Source organism: Mesitornis unicolor, unplaced genomic scaffold (genome assembly GCF_000695765.1).
Source record: "Mesitornis unicolor isolate BGI_N332 unplaced genomic scaffold, ASM69576v1 scaffold8335, whole genome shotgun sequence".
In the NCBI taxonomy this organism is placed as follows: Eukaryota; Metazoa; Chordata; class Aves; order Mesitornithiformes; family Mesitornithidae; genus Mesitornis; species Mesitornis unicolor.
The window spans coordinates 96,677-120,671 of NW_010184804.1; the positions used below are offsets into that span (position 1 = coordinate 96,677).

General features: G+C 39.5%; 1 protein-coding gene across 1 annotated transcript in view; it reads right to left on the reverse strand.

Moving 5' to 3' along the window:
* The window catches only part of KCNH5 (potassium voltage-gated channel, subfamily H (eag-related), member 5), a 152,529-nt gene that overhangs the window by 45,410 nt on the left and 83,124 nt on the right, over window positions 1-23,995 (reverse strand). The window contains exon 8 of the mRNA XM_010184599.1: window positions 3,952-4,151. Within this exon, the coding sequence (XP_010182901.1) occupies window positions 3,952-4,151 (200 nt within the window). The remainder of the gene's footprint in view (window positions 1-3,951; window positions 4,152-23,995) is intronic.

Sequence of the window (23,995 nt, forward strand, 5' to 3'; positions counted from 1 at the left end):
AAAAAAGTCATCCTATTTCAGCCACTGCTACACCAGGAGATAAGAGTCCATGTGCATGTATCACATGCATCATCCCGGCTGTCAGAGGAGGGCTCTCATGTTTAAGTGATTTAAGATTATGGATCAGAGGCCACTTACTTCCCCTTAAGTAATAATAAAAAGTACGCTAATGCTTTTAGTGTCATTGTTAATTCCTTATTTGTGAGCACTCAGAGACAGGCTGAAGTGCTGCGGTTTGAATACAGGATTTATTCCCAAGGAGAACAGGGAAGCCAAAATAGTGTGCTTAAGGCACCATCACTTCGGTGTGGGAGAACAAGCGCTCCTCCATACACAAGAACAACAGAGTGGGGCTTTAAAATAAAGTTCTGTTCGGAACAGCTTGCTTTCACCAGCAGCGAGGATTAGATCTTCATTAAACTTCCTCCATGCTAACTTCCACTTTGCTTTCAGTTCCTATCTCATCCTTTATCAGTTTTAGCGAAGATCTTCTTAGATCTACACACTGAATATGCCATTCAAGAACAGATATTTGAGCTCTGATGCAACAAATCTGCACACATTAAGTGGTAGTAGTACGTGTAGTGGTAGTAACTCCAATCAAGTTATTAACTTCTATTTTAATTTCAAGCATATGAATTTAAAGCCTTTAGTTATCAAAGAAACATATGCACACATATTTGTTTTTACACCAAACTGCTAGGATTTTTCATCACCGTAGGAACCTACTGTAACACTCAAGAAATTTCATTCTTTGTTAGTACATTAACCTTCTTGCTCTTTGAATCTGGATTTCAAAACAAAGCCATTTCAACATGCTGAGTGACTGAATGAAATGTATTGGAAATTTGTGGCAAATTATGTTGCAAAACACACTCCAGTATGACAATGCAGATATATTTGGAACAGTTTAGGATGTAATACTGTATGTTAGGTTGAAAAACATCTTTGGATGATGGAAACTGTCTGACCTGTCTGATGGAAAGTGAAAAGTTGAGAAATTCCTCACTAATTATCACGTGTCATGAGCACATGTGTTTTGTGAGAAAATAAGCAGCTTATTGAAAAGTTTATAAAAATTAAGGAGAATGGAAAATCATATGATGCAATGATACCCAGGCAACAGAGCAGTCAGAACCTCATTACTGGAGCTTTGAAAACTCGACTGGAAAAAACCCCTAAGGTCACATCCAGGCTGTCAGACAAAGCACTGCAGAGAAGCAATCCAAGACCTGGGGCAGGGATCCCCTATACCAGCCCACGCAGGAGCACTACCTGGATTTACAGCTCAGCTGCAGGTGCAGTGTAGTCCCATTAGCCCCACTGTATCTACAGGAATAAATCTGACTTAACCCTGTGTACCTTGGAGGGCCCTACAGTGTGCTCCCATCCACTTGCTGCTCTATGGTTAGTACAGATGGATTCAATTTAAATGCAGAGTGTCTTATGGCAGGCATTGAAGGGGTAATGAAAGAACTAATGGAAGAGAAACGATCCACCCTACATGACATGTCTCTGGGACTGTGCCACTGTTTCTGCCATTTTTCAGCTGGGATTTACAACATTTTCTTATTTGCTTTGGTGAAGCATATTGTAACACCTTCCTGAGTGGAGATAAAGGTAGGAAGGTTGCCTGGCTCCTACACAGCTTTCCACACTTTTGCTAGAACAAATTCTGACTTAGGCTGAGGTCCTGCAGCTGAACGCAAACTGCCTGATCCTTACACTCATACGGACCCAAGGATGCTCAGTGCGGGCAGGGCACTACAGGCCGCTGTTGCTGTTGCTTTTCCAGACTTGAAGGCTGTAAGCGATACAAAACACCAAAATATTCAAACCAGTGCTCAAGTTCTTACGTTTATCTTTGTCTCTTGTTCTTCTGCTTTTCTGAGAAGTTCTATTAGATGCAACTACTGATGTCCAGATGCAGAGGCTCCTGAAATCCTTCCACTGTTTTAAATAGGTTTTGGATCCAGGCCTAAGTTTAGGCAAGTCTTTACCAAGGAATAATTGTTACAAACCTAAGTCATAGATTTTACAGCCATATTAATTATCCAGCTAAGCAGACACTACTAACCTACAGACCAGAGAACACTGCTTACCATGAGTCGAAGATTATGGCTCTAACTGCATTTTTATAAACTATAAAACCGGACATGCAGAAACTATGGAAGAAAATTTCAGTAATTAAAGCATAGGTTCTCCTAATTAACTGCAAAGCATCATCTAATGAAACTCTGGTGGAATAATACAGGATTCTGGCTGAACTGCAAGGAGATAAATGCAAATGAAAGTTGAATTTTCACATGCTTTCAAGTTTATACAACAGGAATGAATGCATTTACAGTTGTTTACAACATAAAAGCTCACTTTTAACACTCTATGAATCAGCATTGCAAAGTTAGGTTATTAGTGTATAAGAACTTAACATATTAAAAAATGTGGCATACTGAAGTGTGAGAATCAAAGAAATCAAAATTCTCGTTACTTAAAATAGTTGTATTTGTGACAGTAAACTGACTGTCACATGAGTTGATTAAAAAGATAACTGCTGTTGCATTAGCATGATTTAAGACAATTTTTCAGTGTAGCGACTTCATCCGGGCATATTTTAATAGAGTACATCATTCCATATTAACCAATAGATTCAACTGAAGCAAGAACTTTACAGTTCTGCAAGTGCTAGACATTTTAAGATATTAAACTGCCATGATGCTTCCTTGCCCTCCCTCAGACACTTGCCTCTTAAGTTCTTAGTAGGGAAATCTTCATGGAAACTGGAGCTTGAGTACCTAATTTCAGCTGATGTGTATCAGGTCCACAGAAGCCACAGAAGCACAGCCAATCTCCGCTGACTGAAAATACAGATCTAAAACTGCTATATCTTGCCTATATTCAAGGTATTGCAGGTGGAAACCTTGCCATCTGAATTCAGCTCTTCAAAATATCCAAGACTAGACAGACTCACTGCATATCATGGAGGATAAGGCCCTGAGGACAGCCCAGTTGGTCTGTCCTGGTACACAATGATTCACTCTCTGAAGACAAGGGGGAATGGTTTTAAACTGGACGAGGGCAGATTTAGACTAGATATTAGGAAGAAATTCTTCACTGCAAGGGTGGTGAGACACCGGCACAGGTTGCCCAGGGAAGTTGTGGATGCCCCCTCCCTGGCACTGTTCAAGGCCAGGTTGGATGGGGCTTTGGGCAACCTGGTCTGGTGGGAGGTGTCCCTGCCATGGCAGGGGTTGGACTGGATGAGCTTTAAGGTCCCTTCCAACTAAAACCATTCTATGATTCTATGATTAAGATGACCTTCTTCTGTCATCAGCTTTTGCAGAAACCTAAATGACCAGTTCTTTTTGAAGGCTAAAGTCCTGTAGGACTTCTACCCCACGTGGCTCCCAGCAGTGCCATGTTTTTTGTATCTCCTTACCAAAGAGCTTAAGTTCTAGCTGAGAGTTTTTAGCTCAAGGAGATCAATCTCTACTGCCATTAAATCCTATACTAATTATGATGATGGATATGTCGATGTCCTGGGCATCAGTTAAAGGTCTTAGCCAATCAAACTCACTTCATCGCAACTCACAGATGTCAATACTTTTCAGAATAAACATTGACGTAGGTTAGACACCAAATTATGTTCTTGGACTAATTTGAAGACCAATTTCCTGTTGATTTCAATAGTGGAGTACATTAAAATTATTTAGTATTTAGGCGAAGTAAGACTGGAAGGCAGAAAACAGTTACCATAATGAAAAATAAAGGCATACTTCCAAAGCAGCAAAACAGTCCTTTTCAAAAACATCCAGGTTTTGATCCAAACAAAACACAATAATGGAGAAGCATGCAGTTAAGAATTGGTTAGTAAGTTACACAGTCTTGTTTCTAAGAAAGTGCACAATGGACACAAACACTTGCTATCTGAATTGTTACCTCATATACTCATACCTTCTCTGTGTCAATTCCTTTAGACATGGACCAGGTTGAGACAATATAATCCATAACTCTTTCACTAAGGCCTTTTGGGACTTGATATAATTTTAGGAAATCCCTCACATTGTTCAGCATCTCATGGTACCGGTTGGTGTTGGCATACATTTGCTGGAAAATGGTGGTGACGTTTCCAAAAATAGTTGCATAAAGAAGAGCTGAAAAAAACCAAAGGCAATAAAAAATAAATATATATGCTCCAGTAAATGCTACTTATAATTCAAGGATAACTTCAAATAATTTTATGTATGGTTACAAATTACTGAAAATGCATAGGTGTAAACAGAAAATTTCTATTTATGCACACATACACACACACACACATACATGTACAGTTATTTACTGTATTTACTTATACAGCTCATGCAGCTACACAGTTTGTATTAATTTACAAAGTCATGCAGATGATGTCCACACATTAGTTATTTAAAAACAGATGGTGCGTTTTAACTCTATACCATATACTAATCCAAACTAATTTTCAAATGTAGCTTCAGCCTGCTGGTAACCCTTGAAAGCTCCACCCAAAGAATCATACAGGTCTCCTGTAAGATCAGTGCAGCTTGCACATGTTGTGAGTAGAGAATGGCCTCAGTCCCAAAGAAGAAATGAAATGTAGAAGCCTGGCAAGGAGATATCTATATGAATAGGGTCCTGTGTCAATGGCCAAGGTGTGCACAAGAAAGATTCAGAGTGGCATCTCACAGTCCAATTTCACAGCCAGCCCCAGATGATTTGAGTATGTCATGTCAACGCTAGATGCCAGTCACTAATGATTCCAAAGAGAAAAGAACTGGATTAATGAACAGTAGAAAGTCCCAAGTTTAACTCACTGCTGAGGACATATGACTAGGGCAGGAGGAGGACACAGAGTAGGAAGCACTACCTCAGATCCACTCCTGGAGTTCCCTTCTCTTCAGGTTCAGTTCTCCCCTTGCCAAACATGCAACTGTTACTGTCACATTCAGCCAGTTGATTTGTGCAACACCAAAGAATGTCATATCATATTCGAGAAAATCACAAGTTTAAGTAAGCCTTTCCAACTGAAAAGGTAATAGTATATGGAGGTTGATACAAGTGTGATGCAGTGAACACTGAGGGAGAACGGTTAATATCTGAAGCCTAAATTCAGCAAAGCATTTAAGCAAAAACTTAAATGCACACCTTTGCTAGTACTGTCTTGAATAGCAGTCAGTTGAAAGAGTCAAGCAAGTTTAAGGTGTCTTATTGAGTCACAATGTAATTACCCTTGCAAGTAAGCCCCAAACCAACATCCTTCCATTAGGCATTGCAGATTTTTCAGAAAAGAGAATTATTCCGATATCTCATAACACCAATGTGCAGCACTTTACTTCTACTCTTGACATAATCAAATACACAGAAATGTGCCTGTCATTTTCAATAATCTTTGCTCGGAGGTATTTTATAGCAGAATGCAGCTATGCATTTCTGTATTGCTTTTTTGAAAAACTACAGTCTACAAATGACAAGAAATAACCCACTGTGAAAGGAAAAAATGCCTTCCATCTCTCAGTGCATAATGTCGTCTCTCTACACAAAATATTTCTACCTCATTCCAGAAAACTCACTTCGTTTCATACTAAATTACTATTGTTCATCACCCCTATTTGAGAGGTGGCATTTATAAAGAAACATGGTGCTTTCCTAAAACCTGTCTAATAGCAAAAATGCACTTCCATTTCTCACAGTGCTTTTTACTACGTCCATGCAAAAATCAGAAGCTGAATTTCATCAGAAATACGATGCTCATTGTTTTATCAAAGTCTTGAGATTTTCCGTCTTAGCATATAAGATATCAAGCCAGGCCACATGATGTGTTTCAATGATGAACACAAGGTTTCAGTTTTAGAAAACAGAGTAGATTAATACTCTGTGTGATGTTCAGAAATAAAACTCTTTCCAAGGGTAGGTTTTTTCCTTGCCTTACTGATTGTTATATCATATCTACTGGCTACTGAAAGGTTTTCTCTACCTCTGTATCTATTCAGATACATATATCAACACTCAGAGTATAAGACTGTGTGGATTATAGTAAAGTCTCGATGGATGAATGCCACCTGACTTTTTTCTTTCTTCTTTTTCCCTCTTTCTTTGCTCTTTTGGACTTTTGTAGTAGGACAAAGTTGATGAAATGTCACTTCTTTTAAGTGCAACATCCCTCAACCTGCTGAAGAAAAGTTGCTGATTTATCATGAACTCGGCTCATCAGATATGTGAGTGCACAATATCTCTTGTCTTGCTCTCTGATGTCAGATGCACTTGCAAATTACTGTGACTATAAATGTAAAGAGAAGCCATAATTGTCCCCAAAACTCTGCCTTTCTGTGTGAGTAAAATTTATGCAAGCCTGTAACTACAGTGAGACTGAATATGTAATTACAATGTACACAACCCAACTGGCCACGTAAACCTACACAGAAGGCACAGGCTTATTGAAAATGTGACACAGTACCCTGTAAGGCTGGGGAAAAAAGATATTCCACTCTGACACCTGCCAGGTTGGAAACAGCCAAGAATGCCATGGTGAAAAGAAGCAACTGGCACATATTACCTCCTCTGCAAAATAATGACTCTTTGGGAGGGGCAATTGGTAGAACCATAGTTCTGTGTCCCCTAATACAGGGTCTAGGAATGTTTCAGACTTTAAAAAGAGTGTGTTTGTTCAAGAAATTAAGGGCAGAATAAGTCATTGGATGAAGCCTGTGAAGTCGCTGGAAGCATTACGTGGCAGTACCTCTCCAAGCCAGAATTCACGACCCTCCACGCTGTAGAGACTGCACAGACAAAACCAGCATTATCCCTCTGCTGGAAATCAAAGCCTTCCTTTGCCTCCTATTGGAAATGGCAAAGATGCCTGGTTGAGTTCATCATATTCCACCTCTTCTACAGGTTACTGCATAGGGGGCCTTTGGCGAACATTTGAAGGGAACCTGCTTGAATCTTCACAGCTTTGAAGCTCTGCCTTAAAGACTCCCCTCACTTGTCGTGCTTCCCTACCCAACACTGGTAGTTGCTGGGACTGATTTCCTGGTTTTTGTGGGGAGAGCACATTTTTCATAATCTGGCATGGAAAATTCACCTCTCTCTGTAAATCAGCTCCCCATCCCTGTTCTCTACGTGATACTTAGAAAAGGGTGTCATTTAAGAGAAGCTAGTACTTATTATTTTGCAAGTCTTGGTAAGCAACAAAACAAATTTGTGATCATAAGGAAATAATAAAATAAAATAATAAATAATAAAATATAGAAATAAATACATTAATTTGCACTGCATTTGTTACACCTGTTGTAACTCTCCTCTACAGGGAATGGGTCCTCCTGGGAAAGTCTACTGCAAAGAGGTTAGTCTGCCTTAAAAATACAAGTTACCTGCTTTTGCTCTTTCCTACCCAGTTTTAGGCTGGGGTAATTGCAGTGGCTGCAAATACGACAGAGATAGGACAGAAGAGAGAGGTGAGCTGGATCAGCTCCTCAGGTGGCAGAGATGTCTCAGCACAGGGAGTTCACCACCTCTGGTGCGCAGTGGATCCTCTCCGCACAGATGCACATGTGCTGTCGAGCATCGAAAGCTGCTGCTGCCTTTCAGCCTTTACAGCTTCAAGGCTCTCCATCAATGACCCTTAGTGCCTTTAATTAGCAAAAGATTTCTCAGAGCATCCCTACTTAACGAGCAAGTGTTGAAGTGCCAAGTGTGAATGTTACCCCTCAACTTTAAAAAACAAAGGCAGAGGAGCATTTTGCTTTTTGCTGTATTTTAATTATTTTTTGGCATGGAGAACTGGCAGTAAAGTTCATTTGCAAAAGATTCTGAAGGAAATAAAGTAGTGTGCCTCTCCTGACAATAAGAGGATTTAAACAATCTCTGAAGAAATCTCTAAAAGTCTAAATACACTTCAATTATTTTAATTTAGTCTGTCCATTTACAAGAAACAGGAGAGATGATGCTGCAGGGGTTGAAGGTGAAATTACTTTACCCAATTTCTTGAAATGACTTGTTAGGTTAAACTGCATTTATTCACCTTATTTTTAATAACTTGCATGTCTCCAAACATTTCCTGTTATGTTCCTACAGTCATGCAATGCTCATTTGCTTAATTGTTTTATGTGTGTAAATCTGGAACAGTCTTCACTAGATTTCATAGAGATCAGTTGGATATAATGACGCAGAAACGTTTTTTTCTCAGTCCTAAAGGTGCAGCAGGTGGTTCAACTGTTATTTTAATTTTAATTTTTACTCCTCAGTGTTGAAAAATCTCCTTTAAATTATATAGAAGGATCTAAGTGCTATAGATTTTAATATATAAAATGTGTCTCATTATATAATAGAAATAATGTGTGTCAGTATATTTGTACAGACATAAACCATTTTTAATGATTTAGCAATAGTGTCACATAAATCTTTTTGTCTGTTTAAAACAAGGAACCTTCTAGAAAAAAAAAAAAAAAGACTTAGACTCTATCTTAAGATAGACTTATCCCAAAGCATTTCAGATCTCTTATTATCCTGACTGTATGCTAAACATGTCCAGATAGGAATACCTTCCTTTAGGAACTGAGGGCTTGATTGAGAGATCTAATTTTACCTATGGTCTCCCCTATGCTAGAGTATTATTAATCTGAGCATATACAATATGCCTCTAAAACTGTAATTGTAAAGACGAAGATGAGGCCTTGATCCTGGAAAAATACAGATATTCATTACAGTACACTGAAGCTAGCTGTGAGTTTTTGGAATTAGGTATTCCTGTAAGATTATTAGATTAACATTATTAAAGCTATAACATTCAGGAGAGATTCAATACAAACTCCAGTATGCAGATACTAGATATAATTAGATATAAGCGCAGTACCCAAATATCTGATTTATTATTTTAAAAGCTGAACGGTTTTCTGTTATTTCTTTCCACCTCACCTCAATACATCTGATTATGTTGCGAAACATTTGCAGGCACTATTGGCCATGACACGTGGCAGCACAGTGCAGTGTCCATCTCCTAAATTCAACAGCCGCACAGAGATGCAGCAGCAGCAATAGGCTTCCTCTGTCACAGTAAACAGCTCCCTTCAAATCCATCAATATTATTCAATAAAGTGTATTGCTTGGAAGAAAATAATCCTTCTAAGCCCCCTTCCTTATCACAGTTTCATAGCACTTTTTTGATGCTTGCCCCGCAGCCTGAGCCTCCCACCTCTACCCTGCCTGCTCCAGCTGCACTGCTGAAAGCACCAACACAGCCCCATTGGTTTTACTGGTCTTCAAAAGGCCAGTTTTTGTTTTGCATCTCTGGCCCAAATAAATATTGTGCTGTTAAAATAGACTTCCCCATTTCAGCAATGCCAACACCAGTTTTATATCAGTGTTCAATCAGTGTCCTAACTACAATTACTCTTCATTTACAGGGAGGAGATGTCAACACCACAGCACACCAGCTTTTACATTTTACTTCCAAAATTACACAAAGTAAAAAAAACACCTTTCCTCCAATTACCCCTGCAGTTGTACCACTGTACTATCCCATGTCACATAATCCAATACATTTATCCTCCCATAAGCCCCAATACTGCATTGTTACAGCCACTTTGCAGAGGAGAACCCAATGGCCAGTGAACTTCAGCTGCTAACTTCTCACCGAAATCGTCTGTCTGCTGAAATCAGGGGCAGACAGACACAATGGTGTCCAGGTGAATGCACACCATGGCCAGTCTGATGCCATCACCACCACGGCCTACACGCTCTGCATACAGTGCCCGCAGCCAGGTGTATGCCTGTATTGCCAACGGAGGGAGGTGGTGGCCCCCCATCCATTCCTGCATCCCACATTGCACTCATATAAGCCCCACGGCTCCTCCATGGATCCTGCCAACGTTCACCCCTGTTTTCCTAACCCAATACCTTCCTGACATTAACGTAATGCAAACTCTATATTAGGAGGATAATGATCATAAAGATAGGTCTGTGAAATCCCTGTTAACATTGATGAGGTATTTGTTTGATGAGAACTAAACAACTACGTAATTAAGAGGATCATCGGTAGTAAACTGCAGGAACTCACGCTTGCTCTTCATCCCTTTATAGGGGACACTGTTTGCACAGCAGAGTGGAACAGCTGCTTTGGAGACAGTCACACATTTTGCATACTTTATGCATAAATTCCTACAGAAATAAGGGCTTTCAACTGCACTTGTACAGCCACTAATTTTTAAATGGTGAAACTGGGAGGTTTTTTGTCATGAGAGCACTTAGCTAATGGAAAATATTTACTTTAAAGCTCCAATGCCTCTCCACCATGCAAATGCAATGAACTGACTCGTTATATTTTTGCATGCAGTTGCAGAATTGGTACTGCCAAACACAGTCTCAAATTAAGGCTACTGTTATCCATAGCTATCAGTGTGTTTGGATTCTAGCCCTGAAGAAGCGATGGACATTAGCTAAAGTTTGCTAAGCAGCATAGACAACAAAATTACACATTGCCCCTCTCCAAGGATGAGGGGCCAAGGACTGTCTGAGTCTGACAATGGAAATGCTGAGCAGCTGGAAATCACAGTTCATGCATAATGTATCCCGTGCTAAACATCTCCTACCACAGCCACCCCACCTTATTGGATTACTTTGCTCATTTTCCTGAGAAATGGTAGTAGCCACCAAAAACACAGCCCTGCACAGGTTCAGTGGTCTCCCCTTGGCATTTGGATGCAATTTCCTGCATTGTCTTTCAACTGAAAAGCTTTACATGTCTGGGCTCTGCTAAGGTCTCCTTCTCCCTCACTGTACTATTCAAGGATGTTGAGCATCATGTGGGAAGGCACAGCCTGAAAAAAAGCTGCAATGACACCACAACAGGCAGCAGGTCAAACAGCATTACCTTGTGTTAACTGAGTGGCAAAACCACACTTCACCTGAAAAATTCGTATCTTGTAGTGAAGGGGACTTAATTCTGGAAACTCTTTCTCTAAAAGCTCACAAACCACAGCAATGGTTTCCCATTTGTGTGTTCCCCTCACAAACCACACCAACGTGAGCACTTTTCCTACCCATTTAATACACACTGGAAGTTGGGTGCAATGGGTCACAGCTTTTGGTGGTGGCAGCTGGAGGAGGAATCTTTAAGTTTCCATTTATAAGAAGGGCATGACATAAACACAGAATAATTAACTAGTGAAACAATCTAAACCATTTCTTATACTATTGCTTCATCATTTCTGTTTCTCCAGAAATCCATCACCTCCTTACCCAATGTCACATGTAGCATTTCACACACCGCAAAAAGCCCTGTGCAATGGTAACTGTTAATTACAACGCAATCACTTCCCTAAAGGAATCATAGTGGGTGCAGAAGGAACATAGAGATGCAGAAGACGACCAAAATTCATGAGAATTATGTTCACCATGAATGTCAGCAACCCCATGCCTCTAGAGCTTTGCTCCATCTCTTATTTATAATTTTCTCCATTTTGAATATTAGCTTTTACATCGTCTCATTTCCATGCAAATCTCTCCAGTAATTAAAAAACAAGCTGAATTGTGCCTGTCAAACAATCATCTCCCCATCACATAAGTCTTTCTCTTTCCTTTCTCCATCAAATAAACACAGGAGCTGCTTTGTCAGTGTGCTCTCGTTGCCATTATTACTGGCCATCACTGACACCTGTGGATCAAAGCCATCCCAGGTGCCTTCCTCCCTGTGCCTCACAGTGTCAAAACAGTCACCAGTAACAAGCCAAGGACTCAACGGGTCTTCAGCACCATTGAAGCACAGGAACCAAAGGGATTGCCTCCATAAAGAAGTTCCCTGAGCAAAGCTGGCAGCTGTCAGCATCACCATGAGAAGCAACGTGACAGCTTGGTGCTGGATTTGAGCTGTGAGGGTTTGGGATTTTTTCTGCTGTTGATTTTTTTTTTCCTTTAATATTTTTAAGGGAATTTTTTATTGGGACATCAAGTTCTTGTCACATTAAGATGAAACCAAGACAGCAATGTAGCTGGAGGCAGGATGCCAGAACATCGCTTACACACTAAGGAACACCACCGAAATTGCCTGTCTTGTTAAAATACAATAGGAAAATTGTAAGCACACCTTCAAAGTACTGGAAGATGTTTCTAGCTATCTGCTCCTAGGTTCTTTTTTCTTGCATATGAAAATGTGAAAAATTTTGCTCTATAAATCTACACATTAGTGTGTTTTAGATACTCACACACGTGTACGTACACGCAAACACACCTCTATGTAAGTGTAAAGGTGAACATACAATATGAATGGGCTCAGACTGTCTGCAGCTGCTAATTTTCCTTTCAGTCTTCTAATTCACTCATTCTTTCAAATCTAACTTTTCTTACTCATTTAATTAAAGGTTCAATTTTCTTTCAGCAATTAATAAGAATGGGTTTGAGTCAATTAGACGAATTATTCCAGCTCTAGAACACAGGCCATGCATAGCCTTGAGAGGTGTGGTAGACACCCTGTTAGCATAACACTGCATGCTGACACAATATCTACCTGAAAATATTAATGAGAGCACGTGCAGGTAAAGCAATGCTGCTTCTGTTCAGTAGTTCCTTCTTTCTGCATTTTAATTAAACAGCCTGAACTCTGTGTGAGGGCAGATTTCTGTACGCAATTATAGCGTAGTTTTAGGAACAAAATAATGTACTTAATATTAAAAGCCTTAAATTTGGAGATGATGTTTATATCCTAATATTTTCAGAATAATTCACCTTTGTAAAATGACCACAAAACTGGCTACATTGAACAGAACGATAATGCTTCTTACCCATGTACATCACCTAAGAAACACCCTCTAATTCTGCCTTGAAAATTCAGCATCTCTGGACAGAGGCGAGCAAGATTTCGTATCCAAAATTTACTATGCAATACTGACAGTGTTTGCACTAAAACTGAGGGGGAGAAAAACAAAGTTCCACAAAAAGTTGAAGTAATTCAACCCCAGGTTTTATAAAGCCAAAGTAATTAATAGCAAAACATTTTTCCTCCAGTCTTTTGATTTTAAACCTTTAGAACTTGAACAATGGAATAAAATCCCATTTTGATGTGGGGGGGGGGAAGGTCTTAACTGCCTAAGAAAAAAAAAATGGAACATTCATTATGTTCACACACCTCCCAGATTTGTAGTATAATGGAATATTTTCCACAAAACCAAACCGTGAGTTCCTGGTGCACTGTATCACGAACCCCTTTTTGCATGATTTAGCACGTTTCCATTTCATCAAAGCATCTCTGTCCATGGCCGGTGTGAAGCCTGCTCCCCACTCCCACTCAAGGCAACGCCTGGGCAGGTCGCTGCTCAGGGCTGGACCTCAGCACCTCTCAAGTTTTGCCAGAATAATGCTGGTTTTGTCTAAAAATTTTCACACATATTTTTAGGCTTTCAAGGTGAATTAACTTTACTCCGCTTTGATTATCCACTTTGGGAAGCTGTCCTTCATTGCCATATTGATTTAGCTGTGGCAGATGCTGAGCTGTCATGAAGCCTGACAGCTTCTGACGCCTTCCTCAGCAGTTGCCTTGCTGAACAGTCAATAGCCAAGTGAAACCGAACTGCAAACATGAGCACGCTACCCACTTTTATACTCCATGAAATAGTGTGTGCAACTCCCAACTGCATCCTTTCAGGAGGAGGGGAGAGGAAAAAAGTTGGCCTCTGAATTTAGCATTCAGCATTACCAATTAACTTTTTACTCTGAATGAATATATATCCACTCACCGCCACTCCAAAGCCACTTCTCACCAGTGAAGAATGGTCTTTGGCGAAGATATTGGTGTGAATGCACTTAGCAAGAGGGTTTCATTCCCGACGCAATGTCAATTTGAATCCCAGTATATATGGGTAGTTTTTATGGCACATGAGAGAACTTATATGACACTAGGAAGGATACTTTCCATATTCACCGTTGCGAGAGCCACAAACCGTTCTGCTGAAGAGCAGTGGAAGGCAACACCGTAAATATATTTTTGCATTTTCCACCAGAGGAGCACAAAGCCAGACAGTAATGTATGCACAAAGTCATAGAATGGTTTTGGTTGGAAAAGACCGTTAAGATCATAGAGTTCAACCATCAAAACACTGAATACATTGAACAGGACATCAGTACTCCAAAGGTTACAAACAGATCTATTTTTCAGATTAAACAAGAGCTCTTTAAATACTACATCAAGCACATTAACTCCACCTCTTCCATCAGTCCAACAACTTTCCACCGCTCCCTTCCCCAGAACACCAAACATAACAACAATGCTGGAAACACGACTATCCACTGACCCTGACCTGGTAGAAGGGGTTTGAGAATACTCAACAGCACAACTGAAGATCACACAAATGGGCAAATTAAAACAAACCAAAAAAACTCTGGCGTTTCATTTCAGCCTCTTTGCCTGTATTGCTGAATTCTCCATGACTATGTGAGACTAGAAAATTGTCCTTATTTTCTGGCAGCAGCTCCTGGAGCTCTCCTCCTCCCTGTCCAACTCCTTGTGATCAGCACTTGTTTCTATCTGATTACCTCTCTGTTTTCTTGCTCACTATTCCAGGAAGGAGATGTTGGAATTAGATTTGCCGCATTTCCATTCCTACATTAACACTAATTTCACTGAAGTCAATGAAATAACACTGACGTCTGGAGAGTATCTGAGGAGAATAATTGAGTGTATTTTATCACTTTCCTTTGACTTTTTTGTGGTTGTTTCATAATATTTTTAAATGTCCTGTTTCACTAAAATCCATTTTGCTCATCGATGCCGCAATGAAGTTACTCTCTTTGGGATGATGGTGTCCTTGTTGTAAAGGTCCAGACGCTATCTGGAAGACGCTTGTGATGCATACAACCTAGGGAGATGAGTACAGCAACAAAAGTGACATGCATCATCACACCAAGTGCCCATCTAAGCCAAAATCCTTCCTCTGACTGCAGCCCTTTCCAGAAACTTACGATAAGAGTACAGGAAAGAGAATGCACAGGGCATTTCCTACCCTGGACTACTCCTTCATATGTCCATGAATGGAGAGTCCAGGAGCTTTTTGAACTGCCCACTGCATCCAGACCATGGTATCAGCCATCAACCAGACATCTCCACCAAGAATATCCAATTCCTTTCCATAAATCCACTTCTACTTCTTTTTTTCCTCATCGAAACATTATGCAGCAAAGTATTTTGTCACGCTATTCTGCCAGTCTGGTTGCCCCAGCCTTTACATTGACCACCCCAGCTCCCCTTGTTTAGGGACCTTTTTCAATCCTACAAAATCTTGTAAAACAGCGTGGTGCGGTGCAACAATGCTAATTTAAATGACTTGCCTATAAATCCTGTTTGTCTCTTTTTTTGATTGTTACTGTATATTGCAGGGATATTTTCAAGGAACTATCTGCAATAACAGTCAGATGTCTTTCCTAAGTGGTAACTGCCAATTTAGAAACCATTGTTGTATAGGTAGAACTAGCTATTTTTTGCCTACGTGTATTAATTTGCATGCACTGACACCGAATTTTATCTGTCCTTTTCACAATCACTCTGTGGTGGGATTGATACACCAAACCAGAAACCCTAATTTTAGCATTAAGCAAAAAAAAAAAAAAAAGACCTGCAGCACAAGGAAGAAAAGCTGCACAAGGTAAAGAATTAAAAAAATCTGGGCAAAATTAAATTGTTTCTTAAAATTTTTAGGTTTATGCTAGTATAATGGCTTAGGTTCCAGTAATTGGGAAGATTTTAAAACCTTTCTACTGCAAGCAGGATTGACTATTTCCCAGAGCAGAGCAAACGCAGGCAAAGCTGGTCTTTCTTGGACTTTACTCAAGCATGACTGAGCCAACTCTTAAAGTCCAGTGAAAAGAAATGAGAGATCTGATAGAATAAGAATGTCAGTATCTGACCCAACACTTGTAACCGTTACGGGATATCTCCTGAAGATTAACTCTTCAGAAGCAAGAGTAAGCATTAGTTTCTAAAATACATGTTCAACCCTCCAGTCTGGCAGCCTCAGTGTCACACCATTGCAGGCGCCATTAATGAAAAATGCTGAAGAGCTATCACCATCTTTATTCAAGTAACAGTGAGATCATCCACTAGTATAATAGGTTCATTTAAGCCACCTTGACAACTTCAATGTTTTTGTTCATATGCTAAGAGATGATGAAATAGTCCAGGATCTCTCTCTCCCCACTTATTTCGTCAACACATGAAGCATCCTCAGTTACTTCTCAGCTCCTAGGGGGCACTAATAGCTGGGCATGTGTGCCATTAATTTTCTTTGTTAGGTGCAATGACATCTGAAATTATACACAGAAAAGGGACTGTACATGGAGTGAGGAATTTGAAGTATTTTCGGGTTTTTTTGGTCCCTCTGCATTAATGACCTAAACCAGCGACTGCTACTAATACCTGCGGGTATCATTCGTGTTCAGTTGTTCCCACCACTGACTACTTCTGTGAACAAGAATCTCTTGTAAGCCTTGCAGGATGAAGTCTTCAAACTCAATGAAAATGAAATTCAACAACCCGTTTATTAGCACATCTTTTTAGGCCTTCCAGCCTGCTTGTTCCAAACGCTCTGCAGTATGGTACATTAATTTTATACTGAACTATTAATTGTAGTTGACTTTGCAAAGCTGTTTTCTTTACATTTTTTATTCAGTTTTGCAAACCAAATCCCAACGGAGTTCATTTTATTCCCCACAGTTTGTTTGATCAAATTGCAAATATTTCCTTTAATCTTTTAAGGCATTCAGATTTATTATCTATGGAGCAGAGCCTCTTCATCTCCTCTACTGATGGTTTGGGAGAAACAATCTTTCATATATTTCTCATTTTATGCAAGTGTTTATTCCTGCAAGTACATATTAGTAAGAATAACATTAAAACACATTTACCTAACCTAAATAAAAACACTTTGAACCAAATTTGCAAGCTAACCTGCTTTGGTTCTTAATGATATTAATCTGAACTCATTTTTCCCAGAGGTTATGATCCGTAATTCACTGAGGTCAATGGAAAGTAGCTGCTGATGTTCGTGAGTTTTAGGGTCAGCAGTAAATAGGTATGTTTATCTTTTCCTTTGAGAATCTGTATGGGAAATTTCCCAAAGGCCTTTTGCCTTTGTGAAACTATTTTAATTTTCTTCATGTCTATTCATAGTAAGAATTAGTAATAATAAATAATCATCATCATCATCATCATCACAGCCACCCCATATTTGACATTCATACATAGACTTTACAAAGAAAGATAAATTATTCAATTTTTTTTCATACCTGTCATTTACTTCAATTGCCCTTATTCTATTTTTCATTGAAAAATTCAGAATGGAATATTTTATAAAACTGAGAAATATGCTGGTTTTAAAAGTTATTATTCCCCATCTATTAGCAGCATTATTTAGCTGCTTTTTCCTACTGGAATCAGGTAAAGTTTAGCAAAAAAAGTGAGAAAGTAACACCTGTGGGCTTTCTTAACCTGAATTTGTAGTTGTAGATCTTTTAAAGTGAAAGTAGAAACCCAAGGTCTCATTTCTTTACTATGTCCTACTTTTTCCACAATTAAAGTGAAATTTTCTTTTTAAATAAAGTAACCTTCCCTCTCATTTTTCATAACCTTTCCAACAGAAAACAAAGGGAAGGATTTTTCTCCAGTTTTTTTCTAGTGTAAAAAAAAAATCTGAAAGTATAGTAAGAGAATGAGTGAGAGAGAACTTTTCTGTTATCATGAAAACAGGGGCATTTTAGCTGGGAAGTTAAAAAAAATCTTGGGTATATTAATTGTTCTCTTCAAAATATGTCATTTTTCAATAAAAATACATTTTCAACACAACTAAGGGTTTGTCTAAATACTTTCCATATTATCTGTTTCTACTGCAAGGTTTTTTTCATGATCTCATTAAATCCCTCCTGTTCTTCCTCCTCTCCAAGTCTCCTTTCAGTCTCTGCTTAAGTTTTCCAGAAGTAATACAGTATATTTTTTATTTTGTTTAGAAGCTTAGCTGCCTCCCACCTGACATCACTCTTAGCTGTTTTTCCTCATTTCACTCAATGTTATTCCTAATTATTTAATCTAATTGATAAGATGCTTCCTCTGGGTAGAGCAGGTTGCCATGACACCGTAGGAAATCACTCCATCTTTCTCCATCCTTGGATCTTCCTGAAGAATTTATAGAGGAAACTTTCACCATCTCCCCAGCTTCACACACATCCATAAAAAATAATTAGCAATCTAACCCTTGAGGCCAGGTTCGATTGAAATAATAGGGCTAAAAATGGGTCTTCATAAAGTTTTCTTCTTCTGGTAATTCTGGCTAAGATCACACAGCCTTAGTGCTCTGCTACAGCACTGCACGCCATTGTCACGCACCATTAGTCCAGCTGCCAAATGACAAGCTCTCATCACAGGAGACTTGTGTTGCTGAAGTACCCATAATTATCAGCCTCGTCAGCTTCTGCCCTGTGGCTCCTACTTGAGTTACTAGGGGAACCAAAGACTAGGGACTGCTTAAGGACAAAGCTCTGCCTGGTTTCTCTAGCTAGCCCCACCACATGGAGCTCCACAACTTGGCTTTGGTCTAAGACGCAGGATGCACGGCATCACTCACAGTGTCTGGGGGTGTTAGCCCAGCTGCTACAACATGGACACGGGCAACTCGCACGCTCCTTGCACCTGCATGTTTCTTCTCAAAATCAGACAAAGAGGCAGAGAATGCACCTTTCTGCATCTCTTGTCACTTTCCATGTGTCACCACCATCACACGTTCAGCTGAGCAGGATGGGCCACTCCTGCTCAGGAGTGGGCACAACAACTATGACTGCTGAAATGCTGGCCCCAACTCATGCCATACCTGTGCCTACACCTTTGCTACAACACAGGAGTCGAGGCCCTTCAAGGCAGAGCCACTCTTCCTCCATGAGCTTCCAGACATTGGAGACAGTGTATTTCAGACCAGATAATAATGGCTTGAGAAGTTTTAAGGGCCCTGTGGCTCTCTTAAGAGTTTTACAGTTGCAGAAAAAGGAGAGCATTGAGGGAACCTCCTGAAAAGAGCAGGGACACAGAGGAAGCTGAGATCCCTTTCAGGAGAGCAGTCCTGGCTAGAAGTCCCCGCTCACTTTTGGCAACCTCAACCCCTCCTGCCTAGCCCTTAAGTCACCCCAAACCTCAACCCCCATCTCCTCACAACCTCCCCTACTTCATGATCCAGACCTTTCCAATCAGGACATTGATTTGAAAACATGAGATTAAGCCAAAGTATATTAATTATACACCAAGAAGTATCAAGAGCTCAAACTCTACAGTCTGTTTTGGACTGGTTTTAAACATGATGCTTATATTGAAGCACTCTGGACAGTTACACACTATTTAGAGGACCACATTTCATACTTAAGTCAGACTGAAACACACCACATGGACAGTCCTCATAGTATATTTGTTCTTGTGAAAGCTCCTAGTGAAACAGAATATTAGCTATATCCATTATTTTTATTTACCCATACCACTAGAGTGCTGGTTCTTCTCTTCAAAACTATGTACTTAATATTGCAGAACTGATTCAGATTGGGAATAGCCAAGCTTCTTATGGTAAGAAAATATTAATTTATTTTCATTTTGACATTATTAACACACTTGCTGAGTAAAACCTGCTTTTACTGTTGTTGATGATGATTCACCAGCAAGGCTAGGATAAGAATTGTGGCAGAAGTTAACAAAATCTTAACACATCTACCACTGAAGTCCTCACCATTTCACACTTCAGAGGCATAAGGCTATTATTAAATTTTATTTATTATGATTATTAGTTTGGGCAGTTTCATATCACATTCAAGGACTGATTTATTTACCTAATGTATTTATTTTCATTTGGGAAAGAGACTTCTGAGTGCTCTAACCAAAACAACAACAAATTGAAATTCTCAAAACCCACCTTTTTCTGATTAGTAAGAGCTTGCCCATCTCCCATCTCATTTACACAAAATGAATGTACAGCCCGTTTCCAGGTTCATCCTCTACAAGCAATCTGCAAACAGTAAGTATTTTAAAGAATATATACTGAGAGGGACAGAGGATGAGAAATGATCCTTTCAACCCTGCACAGAACCCACACACAATTTAAGCAAGACTGTGTCCACCCCACAAATCTCCTGCTGTCTTGTGCAGACGTAGAGTCATTAACTGCACCATAAGTAGGCAAGCCCGAAGAAATGAATGGCACTGAGCAGAGTCAGTGCACAAGCACACATGGCAGAGCACATCCCCTTATGCCCCTCCTAATAATAGGTAGTGATAGGGTGACAGGAATTAAAAACTGCTTTGGACTATTTTATATTACACTAGGTAACTCTAAAGAATTAAAAAATCAAAGCAAAGGATGCTTAATGACAAAACTGATAGGCCAGTTTGTCCCATAGTAAATTCATCAGGACACAATGGAAAGACGAGGACACAGGGTGCTAACATGTTTTTAAAAGATGTTTTGGCAAGATCCATTAAATGCTTTCTCTGACAAATTAGCATCTTCCATTGAAATAATCTTCTCCCTCAAAAATTGCAACCAGCTTGAATAATCTGCCAATTTACTTGCTCGTAAGGAATTTCTGCAATACTGCAATGATATTTGCATTCAGGGCATTCAGTTTTAAGGACCACATTGAATATCTTTGTATTTAAGCTCACAAGGATGTTCAGACAAGTTATCATTGTGGCACAAACTGCTACTAAATAAAGACAAGCATTTTGAAAGTAACTGCTCATCTATTATCTTGTTTTATCTTAATTGCTGGAAGAAGAAAGCTCTTTTATTTTTGATCTCATCATCCTCATACAGGATGAGATGACATCTGGGAAAGGCTATTGAACACATTTACCATGACCGATCCTCCACGTGATATCTTTCATTTTCCTCCAGAGGAAACTAAAAAATAGTATTTCTCAGTATCAATTACTAAAAATACATACCATAGTCCTTCAGAAGCAAGTCTATTTCTCACTATGTTTCACCAATTTTTTAGTTTAATTTTTTTTCAAATAGAATGATTCAAACTCCTTTTTGTTAAGATCATGACAAGGGCAGTACACCCTGTCCACAGAGCGGCAGTGACTTTGTCCTCTGCATGGATCTAAAATATGACTCAATGCTATACTGGTGATAATGAACTAGTGGCTCTGCAGGCTGTTCACCACCAGGTCTTGCTTTGCAACCAGGTCACTGCTTTGGACAAACAGTTTGCGCAGGTTAGAGCAGGCTTGCAGGAACTTGGAAGGGAGATTCTGGATGTGCCAGACCTTTTCTGCGAGAATATGAAACATTTTCCATGAAAACATCCCAAGAGCATCTCTGCACAACTTTACACGACTAATAATCCCAATTGTATTTTGTATTATTTAATAATGCAATGAGGCTTTTATGAGTAACTCATCTGACACCTACTTAGCCACAAGCTAAGTAACAGCCAAGGTAGTCCTGTAAGAATTTTAATTAGCCTGATAACATGCACTTCAAATAATTTCCAATAGAAAAGCCTTTAAAAAAAGTTACTTGAGAAAAATGTTATCTTCATAGAGGGAGAAAGGGGTGGGAAAAAAAAGAACATTACCCAGCACTTGATTTTCCTAACTAAAAATAATTTTTAACAGGTTCTAAATGTATGGGTAGTATATTTAAATGACAAAAAGATAAAAAGAGCCTATATTAGGTGTAATGTCTTCTATTTGGAGAAAAGTGACAATAGAAGTTCTGGAGACATAAGTTTTTTAAATCTGGCATCAGAAGAATCAAGTTCCAATGCCTGCAAGAGTCATTCCCTATCCACTGACAGAATTCCTTTCCAACAGTCCCTTGCTAAGAAAGAAAGGGAAGGGAAGGTGGGTAAAAGATGAGGAATAAGGACTGAAGTTTCATTTGCAGTAAGGAAGGATTTTTCCAGTTGTTGGTTAAAAAAGGTTTTAGAATCTTTTTACTTTCATTACATGAACATTTCATGATCCATTTGAAATCAATACAGAAAAGCTGCCATCTATTTTGAGAAACAAAATACTGTCTAAATCCAGACTGTTTCACATTATCTGCATTATTGGGGGTGCTGAATTAACACTGTTCTGGCAGCAAACCTGCTGACCGATTCCTTTGCCTCCAGCACCTTCAGAGACATACTGGGAGATGTGTATTGATTTTGGTACCAGCAGAAGCAAAGAGGGAATGACAAGGAAAGGTGAAAGAATTTAAGCACAGCTTTGCTTTGTTACCCTAGCACTATTTTTGATTAAGAAAAGAAATAAAAAATTGGGTGATCAAAGATTTCAAGAAGTCAGCTGCACCAGGATGGTAAACGCAGGTGCAACCTCTGTCCATATCCATAACCACCTGACTGTCGTGATTTTCAGCTTCTCTTCTCATGAAGGATAATGTAGCTGCAGCTTTTCCCACAAACAGCAATACACAGAGTGAAAGCCATTTGAAAAATAAAAGCCTATTACTTATGCTAGAAGTATACCTTTCCTAAATACAAAACATTCTGAGCATTCCCTCCTTGCTTTGTAAGGAGTATAGAATGGCTATAGAAATTTCAAATGTTTTACAGTTACACATTAATGTACTCAACTGTTTTTGCAGAAGTTGGAAAAAAACCTGATCAACTCAAGCAAGCATCTGCACAAAAAATACAATCATCTTGATAATTTGATTTTTCAAGCGGCAAGTTATCTTTTAAGATACCAATTTTGGAAGAAGCACTCCATTTAAAAGTTTATTTTTTTCACATAATGCGATTATGTAATTGCATTAAATGCTCTTAGTCATTTAAATTTTTGAAAAACAAAAGTGCAGGGCAGGGTACTGCAGATGAAACTGGTCTGCACACACAGCCTCGCCCCAGTGCCAGAGGACTTCAGCATAAACATTCAGAAGGGAGAATTACACTTGGATGAGTGCCTGGCAAAGTGTAAAATGGATCATTGTTAGGGTCTTTGGACATCATGGAACAGATCCAAAGCAGCAGCGCAAGCTGAAAACAAAGGTTAAGCAAATTTAGATGGCTGCATCACTGTGTTGCAGTGAGGACTAACCCTGGAATTACTCAGAATCATCGTCTGCTTCTCTTTTTAATCTAAATATTCCTGAGTCACCTTCTGTGCTGCTTTTCTGCAGAGACCAACAGACTTGGCAAGGATATGGGAGGGACCAGTGAGAGGCTCTGGAGGGTGCTGAACTAGGAGGGCGTGGGGAAGAGTTAAGAAGAATGGCCAGGCTTGGTCACAGGAGATGAGAGACAACATCTGGGAGAGATGTATTCAACAAGCAACCCACTAGACAACAGCCAACTCATCTGACCATTTCCATATTGTTCCTGTCCCATGGTCCCATCCAGGCAACAGATAAAAAGCACCTAGAATCTGTAATGAGTTTGAAGATTTGTTAGTAGTGGTGGGGCATTTTTGTAACCTCTGGTGTTCCCCAACCGTAGCAAACCCTAGCAGATGATCCCGTGGATCCAATTCAGCTGTGCATGTTTACACTTGTAACAGAAAAGTATGTTTTTCCGTCTTCAGATAACACTCCAATTCCTTTCACTAATACATCTCTATTAAATTTCTCTGCTAATTAAAGAAGCCAAGGCCATAGCTAAGTGTCGTGGTTTAGGGCTGGGCCGGCCACTAAATCCTGGACAGATGCTCTCTATTAACCCCTCTCCAGAAGGGAAAAGGGAAGAAGGGAGAGAGAGACTTTACAGGCTGGAAAATTAACTAACAGATTGAATGAAAGAATAATAGTAATACTACAGGATAATAATGTAAATAGGAAAATAATGAAATATATACAGATATGTACAAATACATACAAAACCAATATAAAACCCTTCCTCCACCCTCCCCTCAATGACGAATACGTCACCAGAGGCTCCGCGGAGCCGGGCACCGGAAAAGTCCCAGACCAAACCCAGCAGCAGTGGGAGCTGATGCAGGCCACAAATCAGCATCAGCAGCAGATGAACC